We start from the raw sequence: 20,753 nt of genomic DNA, 5'->3' as shown, positions 1-20,753 counted from the left end.
CCGCGTGAGTTCCCACTGGCTCGCGCAAAGCCATCTTGGCATTGTTCTGCCCGCCCGCCCGCGCCGCCGCAGCCCCGCGCGACACAGCCCCGCACGCCCCCGCCATGTCCGACGCGGCCGTGGACACCAGCGCTGAAATCTCCGCCAAGGTGAGCGACCCGCCGCCTCGCGCCCTGCTCCACGGCTATTTTTGCCCCTCTTTTAATATTTTTTTTCCGAGCGATTTTTGGTTTTTCCCCTTTTGTGTTTTTTTCATCGGAATATTTTTTTTTTTCTCCCCTGCCTGTCCCGCCCCCTCGTTTCTCCCCCTTCCCCCTCCGTCCTTCGCGTTGAAGTTGGCGGCGCGGTGCGGAGCCGGTGCCGCCGCGCTCGCCGTGCGGGGCTGCCAGCGCCGTTCCTTTGTCTACAGTGTGCGGGAAACGTGCTCGCCGCCTTTGCTGGTGCTGCCGAGCCCCGCCGCTCCGCGTCCCGCTCCCTCCTGCCTTTCCTTGGGACATTAGCTGGCCATCCCGCTGCGGAGGGGTTCGGCGAGCCGGGGGGGTACACGCACGGCAGTGCCTCGGCACCCAGCAGCGCTCGCTCATTCAATCCGCGGTGCAGGAGCTTGACAGCCCCGTCAAACTTGTGTTCCGCTCGGCCCCGACGCTGCGGGGGGATGTGGGGGGAAGCGCTCCGGAACACGCACGGTGGGGGGGGGGGGGGGGCGCGCAGTGTCTGTTGTGGAGTTGCTGCCGAAAACCGGGGTGGGCGGGTGGTTGCTATTTCGGAGTTGCGCCCGGTTCATGCGGGAGGGGCGTCTGCTGTGGCGGTGTTATCCCTGGAGTCGGGGGTGGGGGGGGGACGACACACAGTTGTTTTTTCGGCGTTACCCCCCGGAAGGACGGGGGGGGGGGGCATTTGCGGTTTAGGTACTGCCCCGTATTGGGAGTTACTATTTCGGAGGTGAAGAGGAGTAGGGGGTAATCCTGAGCTGTTCCGGCGGGGCTTTTGTTATTTTTGGAGTTACCCCGATGGGGGCACCACCGCAATAGGAGATGCCCCGGTGTGCTGGGGCGGCGGGGCTGAGGGCGCCGGCCCTGGCCCGAGCTCCTCGCAGCTGGGATAACTTTGCGAGTCGCTGCTAGAGGTGATGGGAAGCGGTTGGGGAGCGCCGGTTCCAGCCGGGAGAGACTCTCCCGGGAGTCCCCGCTGCGGCTCCCGGCGCACGCCTTTGTCTGCGAGTCGCGGCGGAGCGTCCCCCGGGGGGACTGCGCTCCCCGAGCGGCCGCGGTGCGCCCCGTTGAGCCCGGGGCCACGGCCGGAAAAGTTGCGAGGGGACCCGACCGGGGCCAATGCGTGGGAAGGCTGCGGGGGACGTGCCCCGCGGCCTCCTTACCCTGCGCCCCGAGTGGCCCCGGGTCGCGCCGCTCCCGGGGAAAGCGCGGCTGGGGCGGGGGGGGGGAAATCCGACCGGGAGGAGGGTTTATAAAAAACAACCAACAAAACGCCGTTTCTGGCACATTTCGATTTCACTTCTGTTTCCCGCTCCCGCAGCCATGCCCCCATCCCGCCTGCCCTGTCTCCGTTCCGGGGCCGCGGCTTGGTCCCCGCCGCCTCCGGCTCTCCCGCTGCCGGGAAGCGGCGAGGCGGGTCGATCCCCATCCTTCCCCGAGGGAACGGGGCCAAGTTTGCCGTTAACCTTCCCCTGCCCTTTTTTACCGCGTGCGAGAAGGGGCCTCGTCTCTGGCTCACCCTCCTGGGAGCGAACAAGGGTCCGCGCTGCAGGGCGGGCGGAGGCGCGCACGGCGGCAAGGTGACCCCCCCACACCTCAGAAACGCGGAGGAACCGAGGCCGCTCGCTCTCGTCCCGCCTCGCCGTCCGGAACGCTCCCGGGAGGCGGGGATGGGGGGGAAGGGGGTTCCCGCCCCGCCCGGGCGCCGCCCCCGGCCGGTGCCGCGGGGCGCCCACCACGTGCGGGCCTGGGAGCCGGAGTCTGCCGCGCCGCCCCCGCCGGGACTACAGCTCCCGGCAGCCCGCGGGGCGCCGCGCTGGCCGCCGGCCAATCAGCGGGACGCGGAGAGTGGCGCGCGGTTTGAATGGCGGCCGCGCGCGTGGCGGCGCGGGTGAGCCCCCTGGCGGCGGGAGGCGCGGGCTGCGGCGGTGCCTCTGTCGTCCCCGGGTCCTGATTTCCCCCGCTTCCCACAGGCGGAAGCGAGCCGAGAGCAGGGCAGAAGGTAGAGCTTTCTGAGCCGGTGGTATGCGGCTCTACACCGCTGCTATTCATTCCATAGACAAACAGCCCTGACACACCTATAATTAGAGGCTCTGTCCTAGTCTTGGCGCCGGAGCAGTTCTGCTGCACCGGCCCTTGGTCTGGATGCTCCTGCGTATATCTGTTTGTGTTGGACTGAGAAAGGAAAAGGGGGAATCTGATGCTCTCTGCAACCCTGTTGCTACCACAAGCTTCATGACCTGGCATCATGATGGTGGTTAAACTGAGAGCATTTTCAGTGATGCAGTAAAGGTCAGGGCTGGAGATCTGTCCAGCTAGAATGCCCAAGAATGAGCTGTTCCTTCACTGGGAGAATTACTTGCAGTTTGTCAACGACTTCTTTTAAAAAGAAGTGTTGGCCACATTGAGAGGTGGAAATTCTGACTGCTTGATTTGCTCTGTTTAACGTGGGAACTGCTTTGTTGCCCTCGTGCCCATGTGCCTGGTGTGATGCAGCAGCTGTCGCCCAGTGATGCATAAGAGGCCAAATGGTTGTGATCAGTCTCCAGGGAACAGGGCAGTGGAAGCCACTGACAGTGTAAAACTGTGGTGGAACTCGGCAGTGTGGAGGAGGTGGCCTGGGATTTGTGTGTCAGCAGTGAAAGGAGGAGGGAGCTTGTGTGTTCGTTCTACTCCAGACTCTTGGGTTGGTTTGCTTAGGTGAGGTTTGATCAACAGGTGTTCTCCCCCCTCAAAGCTTTGTTCCAGGGAAAGTCTTTCCTCAGTGCACTGGCAGCCTCTGGAAGCAGCATCTGTCTATTTAAGTAACCTGGTGGTCTAAAATGCCTGTGCTGCCTCCTCTGCGCAGTCTGCAGGGCGGTAGAAACCCTCCCAGAAGGAAGCAGTGATCACACTAGCAGGGCCAGGGCCATGCTCTTCCCTGCCATGCTCCCACGAGGCAGTGGCTCCCGGGGAGTGAAAGTGCCCGCCGGCAGCTGCAAAGGGCCGGCAGGAGGGGGAGAAGCCACCACAGTGGAGCAGGAGCTTCCAGCAACTATTAAACACCTCATGGTCGCTGCTGAAGCCGGCTGTGGCTGTGCTGCTGGCCCTGGGGAAAGGCCTCCCTGCTTTCCTTGGCTGGGGTAGTGCTCACTGTGCTGAAGGATCTCACTCCAGTTGATGGAGGAACAGAAGGGGGGAGGAGGATGCAAGCAGAGATGCCAGTGTTAAATCCAAGTGTTCTTAATGCGGGAACATAAAGTTGGATCCTTTCAGCCTGTTTGCTGAGCGACTTGGCATGACATTTTGACAGTGATCAATAGCAAAAACACACAAGTTCCCACTCTGCTCGTCGTGGAGGCTTGAACCAAACTAGCCAGGCATGGCTCTTGGAGCAGTGTAAAAATAGACTTCTTCCCCCACCCCATCCTGTTACACTTTAAGCTGTGAGCTGGATGCTGGAGCCTCCTCTCTGCTGCTGTGAGAAAGACCAGGCGTGTAATATTTGCCGTATGATTTTCACTAGGCAGGGCAGAGACCACAGCCTCTGCTAATGAGTCTCTGGGATTTGTTCCTGCTGTGAAGGCACTGAGCAGCCGTGGATGCCCGCAGCCCCAGGACGGCGGAGCCCATCCTTTGGACAGGGCTGCCGGCTCTCCATGGCATTGCAGGAGCTTGTGTGGACTGTGCTAAGATGGGCAATCAGCCAGCTCTGCTGCTCTTGGATATATATGCAGGCTGCCAGCTCTGTCTGTTTGGGAGCTCAGAGGTGAAACAGAGCAGTCTCTTTTTTAGAGGGCTGCTCTGGCAAGGCTGACTTGGATTGAGATTCGCCCCCATGTTTTCCCGTTCCCAAGGAGGAGCCAGAACGTGGCGACCAAATCACAGAACAAATCTGTACGAAGAGAAACCAGCGCCTGCTCTCGCTCTCAGACTGTGTTTTTCACACCTGATCTGCAACTTCTCTGACCCAGACACCTGGAATTGGGGTGACTTCTCTGCTTTTCTGCTCCTTCCAGGATCTAAAAGAGAAGAAGGAAGTTGTTGAAGAAACAGAAAATGGCAGAGATGCACCAGCTAACGGCAATGCTGTGAGTATGGCTGCTATCTGCTGGGAGAGGCAGTCTCTCTTTTTGTTCTCCTCTTCTTGCTTTTACTGCAAGTTTGTCCCTAGCACTGTTGAGAGGGGATCCCTGTAAATAGCAGCCCTGAGCCCTGCGAAGCCCTCCAGCCTTTGGTGCTTCACGTTTTGCAGACACTCCCAGCCTGTGGGCCGTTCATGTGTGTGCAGAAGAGAAGAGCTGGGCTTGGATTCCCTCCCTGACAGCTGTGTGAGCCTGTCCAGTACCAACTCTTCCCTGGGCAAGGATAAAGAGGAAACAAGTTTTAAAACCCACTAGGATTTACAGTGTTACAACCAGTTGAGCTGGGAAATACATCATGTACAAGTAAACTGGTTGGTTTCCTCTTTTAACATGCTGGGGGAAAAACACTGCCACATTTCAATGTTTCATGAGAGCCATTAGAGGCTTTGTCTCAAAGCTGCAGCCCCAAGTTACTGTGGGCTTGATCCTTCATGCCTGGGCTGTCTGGGTTGCGTGGAGGCAAGCAGAAAGCAGGATGTGTGCCCAGGGCTCCGGTGGGCTGGTGCTTTGCTTTCGGCAGGAAAGGTGGGAACACGCACTTGTGCTGAATGTCTCTTCTCCTTTCCCAGTGCATTTTTTTTTTAAGTGATGTTTTGTCTTGCCAAGGAGAACGAGGAAAACGGCGAGCAGGAGGCTGACAACGAAGTAGACGAAGAGGAGGAGGAAGGTGGTGAAGAAGAGGACGAGGAGGAAGAGGGTGATGGTAACTTTGTTTGTTCCCCCCACCCCTATCCCACAGCAGTGTCCTGCTCTGGACAGCAGGCTCCCAGGAAGCGGAGGCGAGCAGAGAGCAGCATCTCCCCCTCGCGGCTGTGGGCAGAGAGCTCCTGCCTGCCAGCCAGGCTCACTCCTTCCTTGCTTGCCTGAGCCACTGCTGCTGGGAGTGAAGTCAGCCTTGAATCCCTTCCAGCAGGTTGAGGGCAGATTCCTTCCTCCCTCCCTCTGGCCAGACGGCACCTTACCACGGCGCTGAATAAGCGCATTAGCCCTTCCGTGCGAGTAGTAAAATCTGCCCTTGACTCCTGTGAGCACAGCCGCTGCTGCGGACACCAGCGCTGACCAGTGGGACAGGGACAGCCCTGGGTGACCATGCCTTGGCCAAGGCACAGAGGACGTGTCACCATGCTTGTTCATGGAGCAGCATGATGAGAGGCTCATGCAGCCCTCTTTCCCAGGCTGGGTGCAGTGTAGAAACGAGCAGAGGAACCTGTGGCTCTTACCTGATCCTCCAGCTGGAAGTAGATAGGCTTGCTTTGAACCTTCTATGGCTGCAGTGTCCTGTGTCCCCCTGCCTGACCTCTGCTGCTTCCTGACCTGACCTAGCCTAGATATGGGTTTTGGCAGCAGTGACTTGCCGAATCACTTCTCATCCTCCCTGCTATTATTTTTTTTTTCCCCAAGATCTGCTTGGATGAATAACATTGTTTATTTTTATCGCTTGTTAAGGCTAGGAGAAAATATTTCTTGTTATGCTGAGATGAACTCGGGGCCCCTGATTATCTGTTACTAGGTTAATCCCCTGTGAATTTTTGGTTTACGTGCTGACCTACTAACCTGCTGGTTAGTTTTGGGATATAGGGACAGGGCTGAAAATTTAATGACCATTAAACCAGTGCTTATTCTGAAAGTGTGAGCTGGGAAAGCCACCTCCTTTGGGGTAGCACTCTCAGCAGCCTGCTGTGCCCTTCAGTAGGAATTGCTTTACTAGGAACAGCTGGGAATTGTGACCCTCTTTAACTTGTGGTTTTAACCCCTGAGGACAGATGCAGCACTGCTATGTGCTGTCCTGAGCCCATTTATCCCCCAGCCTTACTTGAGGGTGGATGAGATGGGGCATACGTGGCTCTCCCCGCTCCTCTCGGGCAGGAGCAGGGAGGATGCGTGTGCTGCGTGTGCGGGGTGGAAGTGTTGCTTGGATACTGCTGTGACAAACCCAGAGAGCTTTGGTCCCGCAGTGCCAGCCCTGCTCTTCCCAGCTCACCGAACACAGGCACGATTTGGCACACGGTGTCTGGAGACGCCGCTGCCTTGCGGGGATCCGGCACAGGCTCTGACTGCTGGCACGGGCTCTGTCCGTGCTTGCTGCCCTCGGGCGATCCCTGCCTGGGAGCTGCACCTGAGCACTGCAGGAGAGAGATTTAAAGGCAGCAAGTCCAGCTTGCATCAGCTTTTTTAGCCAAGACTTGCAGCCAAACTCCCGGGGCTTGACAGCAGAGGAGAGCTTGAGGGTATATTTTCCTCTCGCATCTCTCCATCCCATCTCATTATTTGCTTTGCTTAAAGCAGCTCAAAGAACTAAAAATGCTCCCAATCAGCTTGGCACTGTCACCTGACCTGCCGGCCAGCCCAGTGCATGTGATGGCTGCCGGGTTGTTGATCCATCACTGGGAGCTAATCTTGGCCCTTCCCGCTGCATGGGCTACACCGCAGCTGGGCACACGTCAGGAGAGGGGAAGGGAGGATGGGCTGACCTTAATCCCCCCGGCTCTCCAGGCTGCCCATACGTGTGGCTCATGGCAGTGGTTTAAAGCCAGCTTACTGACCTTAACTCTCTTAAGTTTTAGTAGAGTCTCCTGTTACACAAGAGACTTGTCTCGACAGCTGAGAAGCTGTTCTGCCTCTGGGCTTGCCCCTGAGCCCCCAAAACTGGCCAAAGGTGATGGACTCAGTCGTTCTGATCCACTGGCCTATTTGAGCTCAAAGTGGGTCAAAGCCCAGAGCTTGCTGCTCATCCTCCTGGCTGGCTGTAAGATAAGTTGGAAGCATTTATTTGCTGTTCTGATAATTAGAAAGTGTTCTGACTCAGAACTAATGCGTTCTGGCTCTCTTAACTCATTAAAGATGGACTAATAGCTGCGAAGGGAAGCAGAAGTAATCTGGAGTGGTTAGGCAGAGCAGCCACTAGAAAGAGTTTTTTCCTCTCTTTTTTTTTCCCCCCATTTTTGCCGTGATTTCGGCACTTGTGGTAGGTGGTGGTTTTGCCATCTCACTGTCTGTGTTACAAATGCAGTGTGAATCAGACTTGAGGCTGCCAATCCTTATTTTTCCCTTTGGTGGGTCAGGTCATTTTGGGGATGGCCAGAAAGCCATAGTGTCCTCTGTCACCTCTTGTCCTGAGCAGAGTCTGTGCCACCTGGGGAGATGGGGGACATGGCATCACAGTGTGGGGGTGAGACAGGATTAAACCCAGAGGGGAGTTGCGTGGTACTGGAACTCTCCCAGAGGGTCTCACATTTCTGCCCTTTGTACTCCATGCAGGTGAGGAAGAGGATGGTGATGACGATGACGAAGCTGAGGGAGCCACAGGCAAACGGGCAGCTGAGGATGATGAGGTAGGAAGAGTAGGCAGCCCCTCAGAGCCACACATGTCCCCAGAGGGCTTGGGAGGGGGAGAAGGTGTCAGTGGGGCCAGAAGGGCTGGACTGGGCTTAACTCTGGGGCTGGGATGCTCTGCCTGTGTGCTCCCCAAGTCTCTCCAGGGACACAGCCCAGTTCTCTTTATACACTGGCCTGGTTAGGAGAGTGTCTGCTCCTGCCCAGCGGAGCCCTGGCCCTGGGCTGGGGAGACCTGGAATGCTCATGGCAGGCCTGGGTGGGGTGGGGGCACTCAGGGGCTCCTTGAAAAGAGAGCATTTTGCCTGAGGGAGGGAAACACCTGTGGTGCTCAGACCTTGTCCGTGAGGCAGGAGGGGGACCCCAAACTCCCCTGCCTTGGGGTGACTCTTGCCTGCCCCCAGCAGCCCCACTCCCCATCCCCTCTCCTGATGGCTTTGCTTTCCCCCTAGGATGATGACGTCGATCCCAAGAAGCAGAAAACTGATGAAGATGACTAGGCAGCAAAAAAAAATTTTTTTTTTTTTAAATAAGGAGGAAAACAAACCAACAAAAAAAGGCCAGCGCGTCCTCTTCACCCTTGGGACTCCCGTTGCAGCCCCCTTTCCCTCACACACCCCCTTCCTCCCCCCTCCGCCGTGGTCATCCTCACCAAGTAGAGTGAACCCCGTCCCCGCCCCCCGGCGCGGCGCTGCCACTCAACGAACATGGAAATGATTCGCCCGTTAGCGGGGAGAGAAAAACCCCCCTTCCCCCACCAACCCTCTCCCCCCCCCAAGCACCAAAACTTCAAGGCCCTGCTTTCTTTCTTAAAAGTACTTTAAAGGAGAATTTGTTTGTATTTTTTATTTACATTTTATATTTTTGTACATATTGTTAGGAGGTCCGCCATTTTTAAGTGATCTCGGATTGACCAAAAGGGGGGCTTTGAAGTGTATATCTCTCTTGTTACCTATCTCTGACTTTACTTGTGGTGTGACCAGGCCCAAACCATTATCTCAAAGGAGAATAAAACAAAACCTTGTAAAAAAAAAATTAAAAAAGACAAAAATGCAAAAAAAAAAAAGAAATTACAATCTTATTCTGAGCATTCCAGTAACTTTTTTTGTGTATGTACTTTAGCTGTACCATAGATCGTGGTTTGTATGAGGTGGCAAGGCCAAAGATAAAAAGGTTTTCTTTTTTTTTTTTTTTTTCTGTCTATGAAGTTGCTGTTTATTTTTATTTTTTCTTTTTTTTTTGGCCTGTTTGATGTATGTGTGAAACAATGTTGTCCAACAATAAACCGGAATTTTATTTTGCTGAGTTGTCCTAACAAGGCTGCCTCCCAACTGCTGCTTTTTGTTTTAGTTTTCATTTGTTTTAGTTTTTTATTTCTTTCTTCCCTTTATCTCCTTTCTTTCTTTGCTTTGGACTTGGGCTGGGAAGAGAGAGAGGGGTGCAGGGTGTTGATGGGGAGGGTCTGGGGGCTGTGCTGTCCCCCTGCTGCTGTGGTGGTTGGGGAGACAGTGTTTTTCCATGGCTGTATTTCTGTGGAGAGCTGCACCAGAGTCCCCAGCATGGCCTGTGCATGATCCTGCATGCTCTGGCTGCCCTTGGCAAAAGGTAGGGATGGGTTAGACTGGGAAACATGGACAGGGAGCGTGGAGGCCTGGGTATGGTTTGCTCAGCAATTCTGTCCGCAGCCAAATTCGTTGCGGATTGTTTGGCTCGTAGTGGGGATGAGAAACCCATCCTCAAAATCCTTCCCAGCAGTATCTGCTGCAGGTGATTGACCCCTGGTTGTAGGGTAGGGATGGCTCAGTCTGTAAATGCCTTCCCTCCCTTGGGGCTTGTTTGAGTGTTGCTGGCAGTGGGGCAGGAGTCAGTGTCAGCAGGGATTGGCTTCAACCAGAATTGGTCCTGGGGGAATGCTCCAGCCTGCACTGGCCACCCAGCAATTTCTGGGGTGTCAAGTTCAAGGTTTGGGACTTGGGGGAGACAGGCTCAGGTTTGTCTGTATGCTCTAACAAATCAAAATGGCCGTAATTTAGCCTTAGCCTCTGCTGCTTTGCTCCTAACCTTCCAACTCATTTTTCCTCCTCCAGGGTGTTGGAGCTTGGAAAAGCTCAGCCTGCTCTTGCCAGGTGTGTGTGGAGTTCGTTTGCAAGAACCTGCTTTGTATCTGTGCTCCCAAACCCTCACCCTGGCTCCAGGGAGTCCCCTTTCCCTACTGATCCAGGCTGTGCCAAAGCCTCACCAGATGGTCTCGTCTCCTCCTCTCACGCTGCAATCCCAGCAGTCAGTGTTCGGATGCTGGGGCATGATTCCTATTTTACTTTTTTTTTTTTTTTAAAGAGGAACCAATGTGCATTTAATGCACTGGCTGCAAGGGTCACAGCCTCTCCTGATCCCCAGGAGCAGCCAGGTCACTTATTCTACACTTACACTTTAATTATCCACTGAATAGTGCTAGCTGATAGCTTATCAGATTTACTGCCTCCATGCACAGGCCCTTTCCAGCCCTGCCTGGGTGAGGGAGCTTGTGGCAGGGCTGGAGGCAGCTCTAGGTTTGGTTATCCAGTCCTCCCATGGGAGTGGCAAACGGTTCTGCTCAGTGTCACCGTGTGCCTGGGTGGGGCTTTGTTGTGCAGTGCTGGGAGTCGCATCCACATCCTTGTGTCCTTAGCACAGCTGCCCCATGCTCCTGAGTGCTCAAGGTGCAAGACTCAAGCTGGTACTTGTAGATTTGCAAGGCAAATTATTCAAATAAGCTCCTGCAGCTGCGTAGACAAGGTGGCTGGCTCCAGGTGTCCCTGAAATGGGACCACGCACACACAAAACTGGTGTGAGGGCCCAGGGGGTGGAGAGGGGGAGCAGTGCCCTTACTGTCCCCATTGCAGAGAAGGACTTGTTTGCCCTACAGCCCCCCAAAAACCTGCTGGTCTTGGGTCGTAGGGTCCATTTTGGTGTGGGGTAAAAGAGGAGGCTGCCCCCAGCCTCCCAGGTGGGCATACTAATGTTGGGTAGGGCATGGAGCAGCCAGGGCTGTGTGGGCAGGTCAGAGCGACCCCCAGCCCTTCAGCTCCTGCTCTACACCTGCCTGCTGCGAGCCCTGCAGCCAGTGGTGATGGCGAGGGCGAGCCCCACTTCCTCACCCGTGGGTGCCCTGGTGTTTCTGCACCCCATCCCTACCCTCGCGTGCCTTGCTCCCAGTGGCTCTGGCTGCCCCTACCCCCCCCCCGCGACCCTGGGGTGCTCTGGTGGTGCCAGGGCCGGGCTGAGGCACAGCTCAGTGCGCGGACCCTCGCAGGGCTCCCAGCCAATCCGCACGTGGCGGCTCAGCCAACCAGCCAATCCTGTGCTGCCACCTGGCTCTTCCGACCTCATGCTGCCTCCACCAATCGCAACCAAGCAACACTCTGTTCTGACCAATCACGTGCTGCCACCTCACACTACACCCCACAGCCAACCACGTGCTGCCACTTGTCTCTGCTGCTGCCTCAGCCCCTGCAGCAGCAGCCCACCAATCACAGCGCGAGGGGGACCGTGTTGAGCCAATCAGGAGCTGCTGCCTGCCGCCTGTCCCAGCTAATCAGGGGCGGCCACACCCTGCCAGGAGCTATAAAGGCCCTTCAGCTGCTGGGCTGTGCCAGCAGTTGGGGTCATCCCAGGATGGAGGGGTTGTGGTCATGTTGGAGGTGTTTCCTCTGGAAAAGGCTCCCACCTGCAGGGTCCTGGAAGGATGTAGGTGAAACACGGTGGTTTTTTGGTGCCCAGTGCCACAGGGCCGAGTGAATCCAGACTGCTCAAGGGACTGCTGACCTGGGTAATGTCTTGGGACAGGGACCAGGAGCAGCAGGTCCCCCCAGCAGGAGAAGGCTTGCAGGAGTCGTGCCAGCTGAAAGTGCCTGTGAAGATCTTGGAGATGGTCTTCTGAGGAGTTGGCCATGTGCCAGGTTCTGCCCACTGGGAGCTGGAGAGTCTCACCTGCCTCAGATGCTCAGGAGATGATCCCAGCTCTGCCTGGAGGCCACAGCTGGGCTCTGTGGGGGCTGACGCCCAGGGCAGAAGGTGAAGAGCATGCAGCCATCGTGTGCCTTCAGGCACGGAGTGGTGCTGGGGCCCTCACCCAGAGCTGTGTCACAGGTCACACGTTCAACTGTGACCTGCAGAGCAGAACTGCCAGCGCCGCCCCTCGCCTGCAGACACCACATGTCATGAGGGATCCGAATCCTGCTTGAACTGTTGATTACACTGGTCCTGGAGACTGTGGAGGCAAGTGGATGAAGCTGTCCTGAGGTGTGTTGGCTGGCTGCTGACCTCTGAAGATGGGCGAGGTAACTCCCACATGAATTATCGGGAGAGCTGCAGGAGGGAGCATCAGGAGAGCCTCGTATGCGCCAGGAGGGACTCAGGCTGTGCCAGTGTGCTCTGGTGGCCACTTAAACCAAGGGCAGCCCTTCCCAAGGATTCCGCTGAGTCTAGACCTCAGCTGAAGCCACCTTTGTGCGGCCTCAACAACCAGGTGGACTGAGAGCAACTCCCATGTGGTTGGCCTGATGCGCATCACTCCAGTGGAGCACCAGCTGTAGCTTTTGGTTAGGCTCATCCAAAACTTTTTGTTGCATCTCGACAACCCTCGTGAAATTTGGAGCACCTTGGGGGCTTGGTGGAGAACCTGCTTGTGGGGAATGCAGGGCTTGGACTGCAAGCAAGACACAGGCTGGGGTTGGTTACTGGTGTAGTTTGGTATCTGGCATTTGGCAGTTACTGGGCAAATAATTGGCATCAACTTAAGAGACTGATGAGTGAAACTGCCTTCCAGGCGTGATTCCTCCAGCTCACAAACACAGAAACAATTTTGAGTGGTTGCTGTTGAAAATGGACATGAAGAGCTGCTCCTGTGGTGGAGCAATTGCCACCTGGCTCAGTATGTGAGGTGTCCAATTGGAATAGGCCCCTCAGGAGTGGGCTGTGGAAGGCCAGGGCCTTGGCCAGTGATGGCTCAACCCAACAAGTATGTGCCTCCTAAATGGCTCAGGAACGTTTGTGCACTTGCCTCAAGAGCTGCCTGGTGTGGGCAGGGAAGACCAGCCTAGGTTGAAGAGCCTGAAGATGTGGGACATCTCGTTCCTGTCTCGTCCCTGGCCGCTGTGTCCCCACAGCCTGTCCCCCGCAGTGAGCCAGGGCAGTTCTGTCCCCGGGCCCCGACTTGGCAGTTGGAGGGACCTGGCCGTCCCCAGCCCTGTAGAGGTCCTTGAGCTCTGAAACGCAGCTGGGTGTTTACCCCACTGCCAGGTCTTCTTGGGGCCACCACCTCAATCCTCTCCCCCTCTGGGGGTGGGAGCCTTGGAGAGGGAGCAGAGCTGGGGTGCCTGGAGCTCCTCCTGTGCAGACCCTGTGAATCCTCCATCCTTGTGCCCGTGGTTGCTCCATCTTCTCTGGCTGGGTTGATTCTCTCCAAAGGGCAGGAGAACAGAAGGAAGGGCTGAGAGAGACCCTCAGCTTTGCAAACCCTGCTGAGCGCTGTGACTCCTGTTCATGGCTGACTGGGGAGCCCCAGAAGGAGGGGTGGTGGGCAAGCAGGGCTCGGTGGGCTCAGAGGCCACTCCAGAGTGCTGTGCTGTGTGAGGGCCAGGAAGAGACCTTGGCGTAAGTGTCCAGTGCTCTCCTTCAGAGCAGATGTGGGCCTGGAGAGGATCCTGCATTCTGTTTGTAAGAAAGCACAGTGCAAGGGGAACAGCTGGGGGTTGAGAAAGCACAATCTGATTTGCTCTTGGAGAACCCACAGGGATGGGATCTTTACATGTGTCCTTTCCTACCCACAGAGAGGCCTGAAGGCGAGGGGCTCTGCCTGGGTGTTGGGTGGGGATGTGGGTCCTCCAGCTCACTCTGCCCTGGGCTTTGTGGGCATCTCCTTGGGTTCCTCTCCTTTGCTGCAGGCAGAGCAGGCCCCTGGCCCTGCTCCATCAGGGAGCTGGGAAGCAGCACCCCTCGGTCAGGGTTCGGGGCAGGAGGTGTGAGGGGGGCTGCAGCTTGTGCCCAAAGCTGGAGACTCCAGTGCTCACTGGGCATGTGACCCACAGGCCACGCTGAGGAGGACAATGGCCCATGGCAAGTACCAGGCACCTGCTCCCTGTCCAGCAGCAGGACACTGCCAGACCCTGGATCCACAGGCAGAGAAGGGATGTGGCTCTAAATGCCCTCTCTGGAGTGGCAGGAGTGTGGTCCTGCGTGGGGCTGGAGAGCCTGCACTGGGTTGTCTCTGCCACCAAGTGAGGCCCTGAGGGCACACAAGGGCTCAGAGCAGCTGCCGTGGGGTGCAGCACCTGCAGGGATGGTGCAGTGCAGGCTGCAGAGCCAATTTCGGTTGAAACAAACCACAACAATTCCAGGGACTGGCTGGTTTCCCATCTTGGGCTAATCCCCCTTATCCCTATTCCCAAGGTGAGGATGTGCTGCTTCCCTGGGGACACCCCCAGCCTGAAGCTCCATCCCTGGGATGGACTGTGGAAGAAGGCTGCAGCTCTGGAGCAGGGTCTGGGGAAGTGAGCAGCAGGCAGGACCGGGACTGTGGGACTGTGCCATGGGAAGAGATGAGCATGGGACACCTGTCCCCAGGCAGGGACTAGAGCTGGTGCTCCCTGCACTCTGTGCAGCTCCGTGGGATGGCCATTGGCACCCCTCAGAGCTGACAGGTCCCCAGCAAAGGCTGGGACTGTGTGTGGCCGTGGGAAGCCCCACCGGCCTGTTTGCTGCGGCCCTGGGGACTTGTGCATCCCCAGCTTGGCAGGAACATGGTCGAAAGAGGGATGAAGGCAGGTGTGAGGCACAGAGGTGTCGGTGCCCGTGGAGATGCTGGGACACCTCATCCCAGCTCCGGGCTGCCCTGAGGAACAGCATGTCCAGCCCACAGGTAGGGCCGCTCCTCTCCTGGGGCACAGCTGGTGGCACGTCCCACCCCGGGTGACCCGCCGGCCTGCAGCTGTGGGGCCGGCCCGAGCTGGCCCCCGGTGGCTCTCCCGGCCGAGGCGGTGACCAGAAGCAGCGTCCTCCGCGCCCGGCCCCCGCGCTGCGCAGCCGGGCAGCAGCGCTGTCTTGCAGCACCATCTAGTGCTGCGGGATGGGGAAGCCCGGAGAGCCACGGCAGCGCCGTGGGGACACGCCGTGGCTGTCCCCTGTCCTGGGTCGTGCTGCCAAGGCCAACCTGCCAGGAAAGCCGGCCAGGCTGGTGGTGATGGGCATGAACAGGCGGCACAGCGTGGCTGCTGGCCCCGGGCAGCCGGAACTACCTCCCCCGCGCTCCTGCTCTGTGCCAGGGAATTTCCTGCAAGGATTCCGGGAAACATCAAGGGGCGCAGACGTTCCCAGTTCCTGAGCCAAATGTATCTGGCCTCAGCTGCCGGGTTTGACACCTCCTCCCATGGAAATTGGGCCTCTGCCCTCTCCATGGAGCACTTGCTTCTCTATCAGCCAGGTGGCTCCTGCTCTGTCAGTCCCCCACCCTCAGGGCCTTCAGGTCACTCCTGCATCCCCATCAGCTTCTTGGGACCCATCTTCCATACCTGGTGAGAGCGTGATCCCTTCCCACGACTTGTCACTGTTCCCCTTTCTCACATTCAGGGCAATGTCAGACCTTTCCAGCCTGGCTTTGGGGACACCAGGACCCCAGCACCATTACACTGTCCTCTCGTCCCTTTGCTCTGTGTCCCCTGCTTGTCTCAGCTGTCACCCCTTCTGGGTGTCTGCCACTCCGCACCCTGCCTGGCACTGAGGTGCTGGGAGAGCAGGCAGGATTCTGGTGTAGGGGGGTGGTGCAGGAAAGATTTTGGCACAGAGCTGGATGCCATAAGGATGGAATGATATTCCAAAGGGACCATGGTGATAGTTGGCCCCTCTCTTGGAGTACTGCTGTGGATGTGGATGTCAGACCGACACTGGGTGAGGCAGCTGCTGAGCCCCAACAGAGATTGCACCCAGGCCCTGTAGCACAGAGGCTCCCTAGGGCAGGAGGAATTGGACACCTTGGACCAAAAAAAGGGTGCTTTGAATCCTGTATTTGCTCCAGCTGCCCTCCTCCTGTCCTTGGGGAGAAATGGAACTGTGCTCAAGTCACCTGGCAGTGAAACCCCTGTGTCCAAGTGGTTGAGTGCCTGCTTGGGACTCTGCCCGCTCTGATTTGGCAACCCAGGGGCGGGATCTGTGCCCCCCAAAAAGGAGCAGAGGGACTCAGACCTTCCTATGCCTCCTGTCTCCTCCCAGTGCAGCTGAATTGGATGGCACTGGGTGGGATGGGATGAGACGCTGCTGACCCCGTTGCTGCCCCTCGCCACGGCTCTCTGCTCGCCGTCCCCACGCCCTGCCCGTGCCACCGGCACCTGCGGGAAGGTAAGAGTAGCAAAGCAGACAGCGAACATAACGTGGCCCTGGGCTGTTTGTGCGCCTTTTGTTCGGCAGCAACTTTCATGAACCAGCTCATTAACCACATTAGGATGGCTCTGCCGCCCCGCCTGAGCCTTAATCGGGCGGGGCAGATTTGGGGCACGCGCCAGCGGGAGCCCCGGTGGCTCTGCCAGGCGGGCGGCAGCTGAGGGCTCCCACAGCAGCCGGGCTGGGTGACAGCCTGGAGGGTGTGAGAGCCTGGTGCTTGCGTGGAGAGGAGGAGCCGGCCCTGTTCCCCTCACCTTCCTGGCAGCACACAGGGAAGAGTCTCATACATCCGGTGCAGGGTCCTGCTCCACAGCCAGCCCTGCAGCCATCGCGGGGTGGTTCCATTGCCATCAGCCGTGCTTCAGGGAGCCTTGTGGTGTGATGGACCTCAAAACGATGCAGAGAGCTCCCGTGAAGCCAAAAGGCTGTTGTGCATCACCCTTCTCCCTCGCTGCCCCGCTGCTGTGCAACAGCCCAGCTTGGAGTGCACCCAGGCTGGAGGGTAGTAAAGATGGAGCTTCACCCCAAATCTCTGTGTGCCAGCCCCCCAAGCTGTGCACAGCTCTCTCCGCTTCCGATGTGTGGCCCCTGACTGCGTGCCAGGCTCTGCTCTCACCGCCAGGTTTCCAAGGCTGCCAGGGTGGCTCACAGCCCTCCCGAGGTGGGGGACGAGTCCCCTGTGGCGACTTTCCAGCTGGCAGGGAGCCGCCTGCCGAGCACGTTCCGTGCCCCGAGGCTCTCGCAGAAACAAGTGCCCCGCGTGTGCCGGGAGGCAGCGGTGCCCGCCCTCGGAGCTGTCGAGGCCGGAACGCCCCGGCTGCGAACAACCGGGAAGGTCGCGGCTGCCGGCTGGGATTCACCCGCAGCGGCGGCTGCCGAGCCCGGCCAGTTCCTCTCCCCAGCGCTGCTTGGCCGGCTCGATGCAGAAAACTCCAGCAAGTGCCTGGAGGCAGCAGCTCCAAGTGAGCCAGGGGTTTTGTGAGTGGCCTGAGCTTTGGGCAAGGTCCTGCGTAGTGAGAGGCTCCTTAGGGGCCTTTGCCAGGTCTCCTGCCCTTGCCAAGGTTGCCTCTCTTCCACCACGGAGCTTTTCCCTCGTGCACAGCCCTGCACATGGACCTGGCTGGGGGCAGCTTGGTGGCCCAGAGATGCCTGCCAAGCCTGTGAACTTCCAGGTGGGAACTTAGTAAATAAGAGGAGGAATTGCTGTGTTGCACTCACTTGTGACCCCCAAACTTTACAGAGAGCGGCATGAAACTGCCCTCAGGTTGCAGCCAGAACTACCACAGGGACATGGATGGTTGGTGGCAGAGGGGACACACGCACCCCTGACCTCCTGCTCCTCTCTCTTGCTTTCCAGCCCCACTCTTCCCTTCACTGGCACCTTTGCTGTCCCATGCAAGGCAGCCAAGATCTGACTGTGCCATGCTTGGGCCTTGGGCATGGGACATGCCCGTGTCTCCTGCCCCTTCTCCCAGGGCTCCCAAATCCCATCAGCCTCACAGGGAAGGGTACCTGCAGCTGCCTGGGCCAAGAACGGGCTCCTGCTCTGAGCACCTCGGGGCCCTTTGCCTGAGTTTTGGGTGGTGGCTGCTCAGACGCCAGTGTCACCCCTGCCCTACGGCCCGGCCGTTTGCTCCCCCGGTTCTTCAGGGAGGCTGATGCCGGCACTGGGGCAGGTTCTGGGAGAGGCTGCTCAGGACAGGAGCGGGCGAGCCGCTCCCGGCTATTCCCCACGGAGCCACTGGAGGGCGGCAGTGACCCGTGGTAGCGGGGCCCGCCGGCTCCGACTGGGCGAACTGGGCCGGCCCGGGCAGGGCGGGCGCGGCCGCGGAGGGAAGGGGCTCCGGAGGCCCCCCCGGGCCGTCTCAGGCACCGCGTCCCTCCGGGACCCTCTGCCAGGGCTGCTCACCCGGCGGGAGCCTCAGCCACGCGCGTCGGTGGCCACTTGAAGCCCCGCGGAGCCTCCAGCATGAGCGGCCCCGCAGGGAGCGCGTCCCGCAGGCGCCGGGGAGGTTAAGGGGGTGTGGGAATTCACAGCTTGTCTCACAGAATGAAGTGGGTTGAAAGGACTTTTAAAGGTCACCTGGTCCAACCCCCCCTGCCTTGAGCTGGGACATCTCCAACCAGGTCAGGTGCTGATCCACTGATCTGAGCTGATCTGGGCAACCTGTTCCAGTGTTTCACCACCCTCACCCTAAAAAATTCCCTCCTTGTATCTAATCTAAATTGATCCTCCTTGAGTTTAAAGCCATCGCCCCTTGTCCTATAGCTACGGGCCCTACTAAAAAGTCTGTTCCCATCTCTTACAGGCCCCTACAAGTACTGGAAGTCTGCAAAATGGTTTCTCTGGAGCCTTCTCCAGGCTGAATAACCACAGCTGTCTCAGCCTATCTTCACTGGCAAGCTGACCCTTCCCTCTGATCGTTTTTGTGGCCTTCTCTGCACCTCCTCCATCAGGTCTGTGTCTTTTCTGTACTAACACCCCAGGGCTGGATGCAGCACTCCAGGTGGGGTCTCATGAGAGTGGGATAGAGGGGGAGAATCATCTCCCTTGACCTGCTGGCTGTGCTGCTTTGGATGCAGCCCAGGATATGACCGGCCATTAGAAGGAAAAGGCAGCAGGGCAGACTCAGAACCACTGAGAGCATCTGTCCCTGTGCTCTGGGTCAGTCCTTGGTTGTAGCTGAGCTTGGCAGAGGTGGTGCCTGCTCCCTGTCTCTGCTGGACACCTCCAGCAGTGGGTCTAGCAGGGTGTCTGCCTTACAACACAAAGGCACCTGCTCTCAAGACTTTCAACCTTTTTTATTTTTCCTTTTTGGATACCTTTGTGTCTCAGACAGAGGTCCCACCCTCACTGGCTGTTGTTCTGCTGGGTGCAGTTTTGGTTGTCTCTGTCTGAAGGCTGGCATAGGGTGGGTCACACTGCCAACAAGACTCTGCCCTGCAGGTGCCACAAGCTGGAATCCATCAGTGAGGTCTGGTGAGAAAGTTGCTGTCATGGCTAATGGGGATTAATGGTCCAACTTCAAACCCCCTAAACAATATTTACTCTGTATCCCTCCCACACACACCCAGTGGCTAATCCAGGATGTGAAATTATGCCTTTCATTTCCCTGAGGCTCTGAGGATCTCAAGCCCAGCAACAGGACAGGCTGAGCAAGGCATCGAGTGATTACACAGCTGTCTGTGATGTTCAGGAGCAGAAGCTGAAGGTGCCCCTTCCCACAATGTCCACATGCTAGAGCTGATTACAAACTGCAGGGAAAAGTGCCAGCAGGGCTGGAGAAATCTGTCACAGAAAAAGTGCTGCTGTGTGTCACTGAAGCCTCCACACGTGGGGAGTGTCGGTGTCAGCAACTGCAGCCCCAGTGGAGCTCCAGGGAGCCCAGCCCAGTACGGGAGTGATGCTGGTGGGCTCAGGGGGACATGGGTTTTCCAGAGGGGCTTGAGTGTCCCCAGGCACTTGGAAAAGCAGAACAGTGTGCAGTGCTGCTCGAGAAACTGGTGACAAGGGGACAATTGGACCCAAAGGATTAACAGACAGAGGGGAGGCCAAGGAGAAGCCTTGGTCAGAGAAGTCAGGACACCTTTTTGATACAGCCAGTTGGAGGAAGAGAACAGAGATGGGGGTTGTGGGAAGGGCAGACCAGTGGAAAGCCCTGTTCTGCTGCTGGTTTGAGTGATGGGAGTTTGTGCCTGCTGAGGTACATTTTTGTAACAGAAAGGAAAACACATGAAACTGACATTTTTTCCCTTCTTTGGACGGTAGGAATGTTTTAATTGAGAAATTTGTTTTAATTACATTAGGTGATATCACAGTCTATTTTACAAGTTTGGGGTAAGAGGATGTGTGGACCAGTTACACAGAAATCCAGCGAAAGGATAAAAATCTACAACATGAAAAAAATGAAAAGGTTAACTTAATCCCAAAATCAAAGCATTGAGAGTTTGGTGTGAGTGGAAATGGGAGATTATACCAGGGTCCAGAGAAGTAGAAAGGATGAGACTAACATAAATTTACAGTATTGGTTCTGCATGACCATTGTTTGCCTGTGTTCAGAGGCAGCCTCTCTTCCTGAGGGCATTGCTAAGCAGATGGCCCCATCTCTGAGGATTTGGTCTGGTCTTGTCAGAGAAGAAAGCAAAAGAACTGATGGGCAAAGGTCACAACCCACGTTGAGCTGGTCCCCAGGGTCACTGCCTACAGGAGTGTCTTCCACTGGATAGTCAGGGGGGTTCTGCACCAAGAACTGTATGGAGGAAAACTAAAACAGCTCCAAAAAGCCCCATCTCAAACGTAGAAAAGTCTCACTCTGGAAGTGCTTACGAGAAGATCATCGTCATAGAATTTGGTTTCTATAATAACATTACCACTGCAGGAGGAAAGAAGGAGAAAGAAGAGGCATTAGAAGGATGCATGGACAGTGATTGCTGCTCTCCACCCTCTCACAAGCCTGGACTCCCACTCTGACCACCCGACAACCTGATCTTTTTGGTTTGGAGCTGCGCACAGTGAGCACTGTCCTAGTCAGGGTCAGCCAGGACTCAGGGATCTCCCAAACACATTCCTGTGGAATGTTCTTCCCATCCCTCCCCTGTCTCAGTATGGTACTGCTCAGGCTGCAGAGTGCTCATACAGCAAACTCCTGCTCACTCCTACTGCTAAAAATAA

General features: G+C 57.2%; 2 protein-coding genes across 5 annotated transcripts in view; one reads left to right on the top strand and one right to left on the bottom strand.

The window, feature by feature from the left end:
• On the top strand, positions 1 to 8,987 carry PTMA (prothymosin alpha). Of its 3 annotated transcripts, none has more exons than XM_053951940.1 (5): positions 1 to 149; positions 4,211 to 4,282; positions 4,946 to 5,039; positions 7,595 to 7,668; positions 8,122 to 8,987. In XM_053951940.1, the coding sequence occupies exons 1-5, from the start codon at positions 105 to 107 to the stop codon at positions 8,167 to 8,169; spliced, it is 333 nt and encodes a 110-aa protein (XP_053807915.1). In that variant the 5' UTR covers positions 1 to 104; the 3' UTR covers positions 8,170 to 8,987. The 3 variants fall into 3 exon arrangements, with proteins under 3 accessions (XP_053807915.1, XP_053807916.1, XP_053807914.1); XM_053951941.1 differs by having other exon boundaries at positions 4,943 to 5,033; XM_053951939.1 differs by having other exon boundaries at positions 4,943 to 5,039.
• Positions 8,988 to 19,821: 10,834 nt separating this feature from the next.
• Positions 19,822 to 20,753, bottom strand: part of PDE6D (phosphodiesterase 6D) — a 34,825-nt gene continuing 33,893 nt past the window's right edge. For both annotated transcript variants that reach the window (XM_053951195.1, XM_053951196.1), the window contains exon 5: positions 19,822 to 20,454. In XM_053951195.1, coding sequence (XP_053807170.1) covers positions 20,373 to 20,454 — 82 coding nt within the window. In that variant the 3' untranslated portion in view covers positions 19,822 to 20,372. The remainder of the gene's footprint in view (positions 20,455 to 20,753) is intronic.

This window comes from Vidua chalybeata, chromosome 10 (assembly GCF_026979565.1).
Source record: "Vidua chalybeata isolate OUT-0048 chromosome 10, bVidCha1 merged haplotype, whole genome shotgun sequence".
Taxonomy (NCBI): domain Eukaryota; kingdom Metazoa; phylum Chordata; class Aves; order Passeriformes; family Viduidae; genus Vidua; species Vidua chalybeata.
Note: the sequence above shows the minus strand (reverse complement) of the source record. Positions and strands in the feature narration are given on the sequence as shown.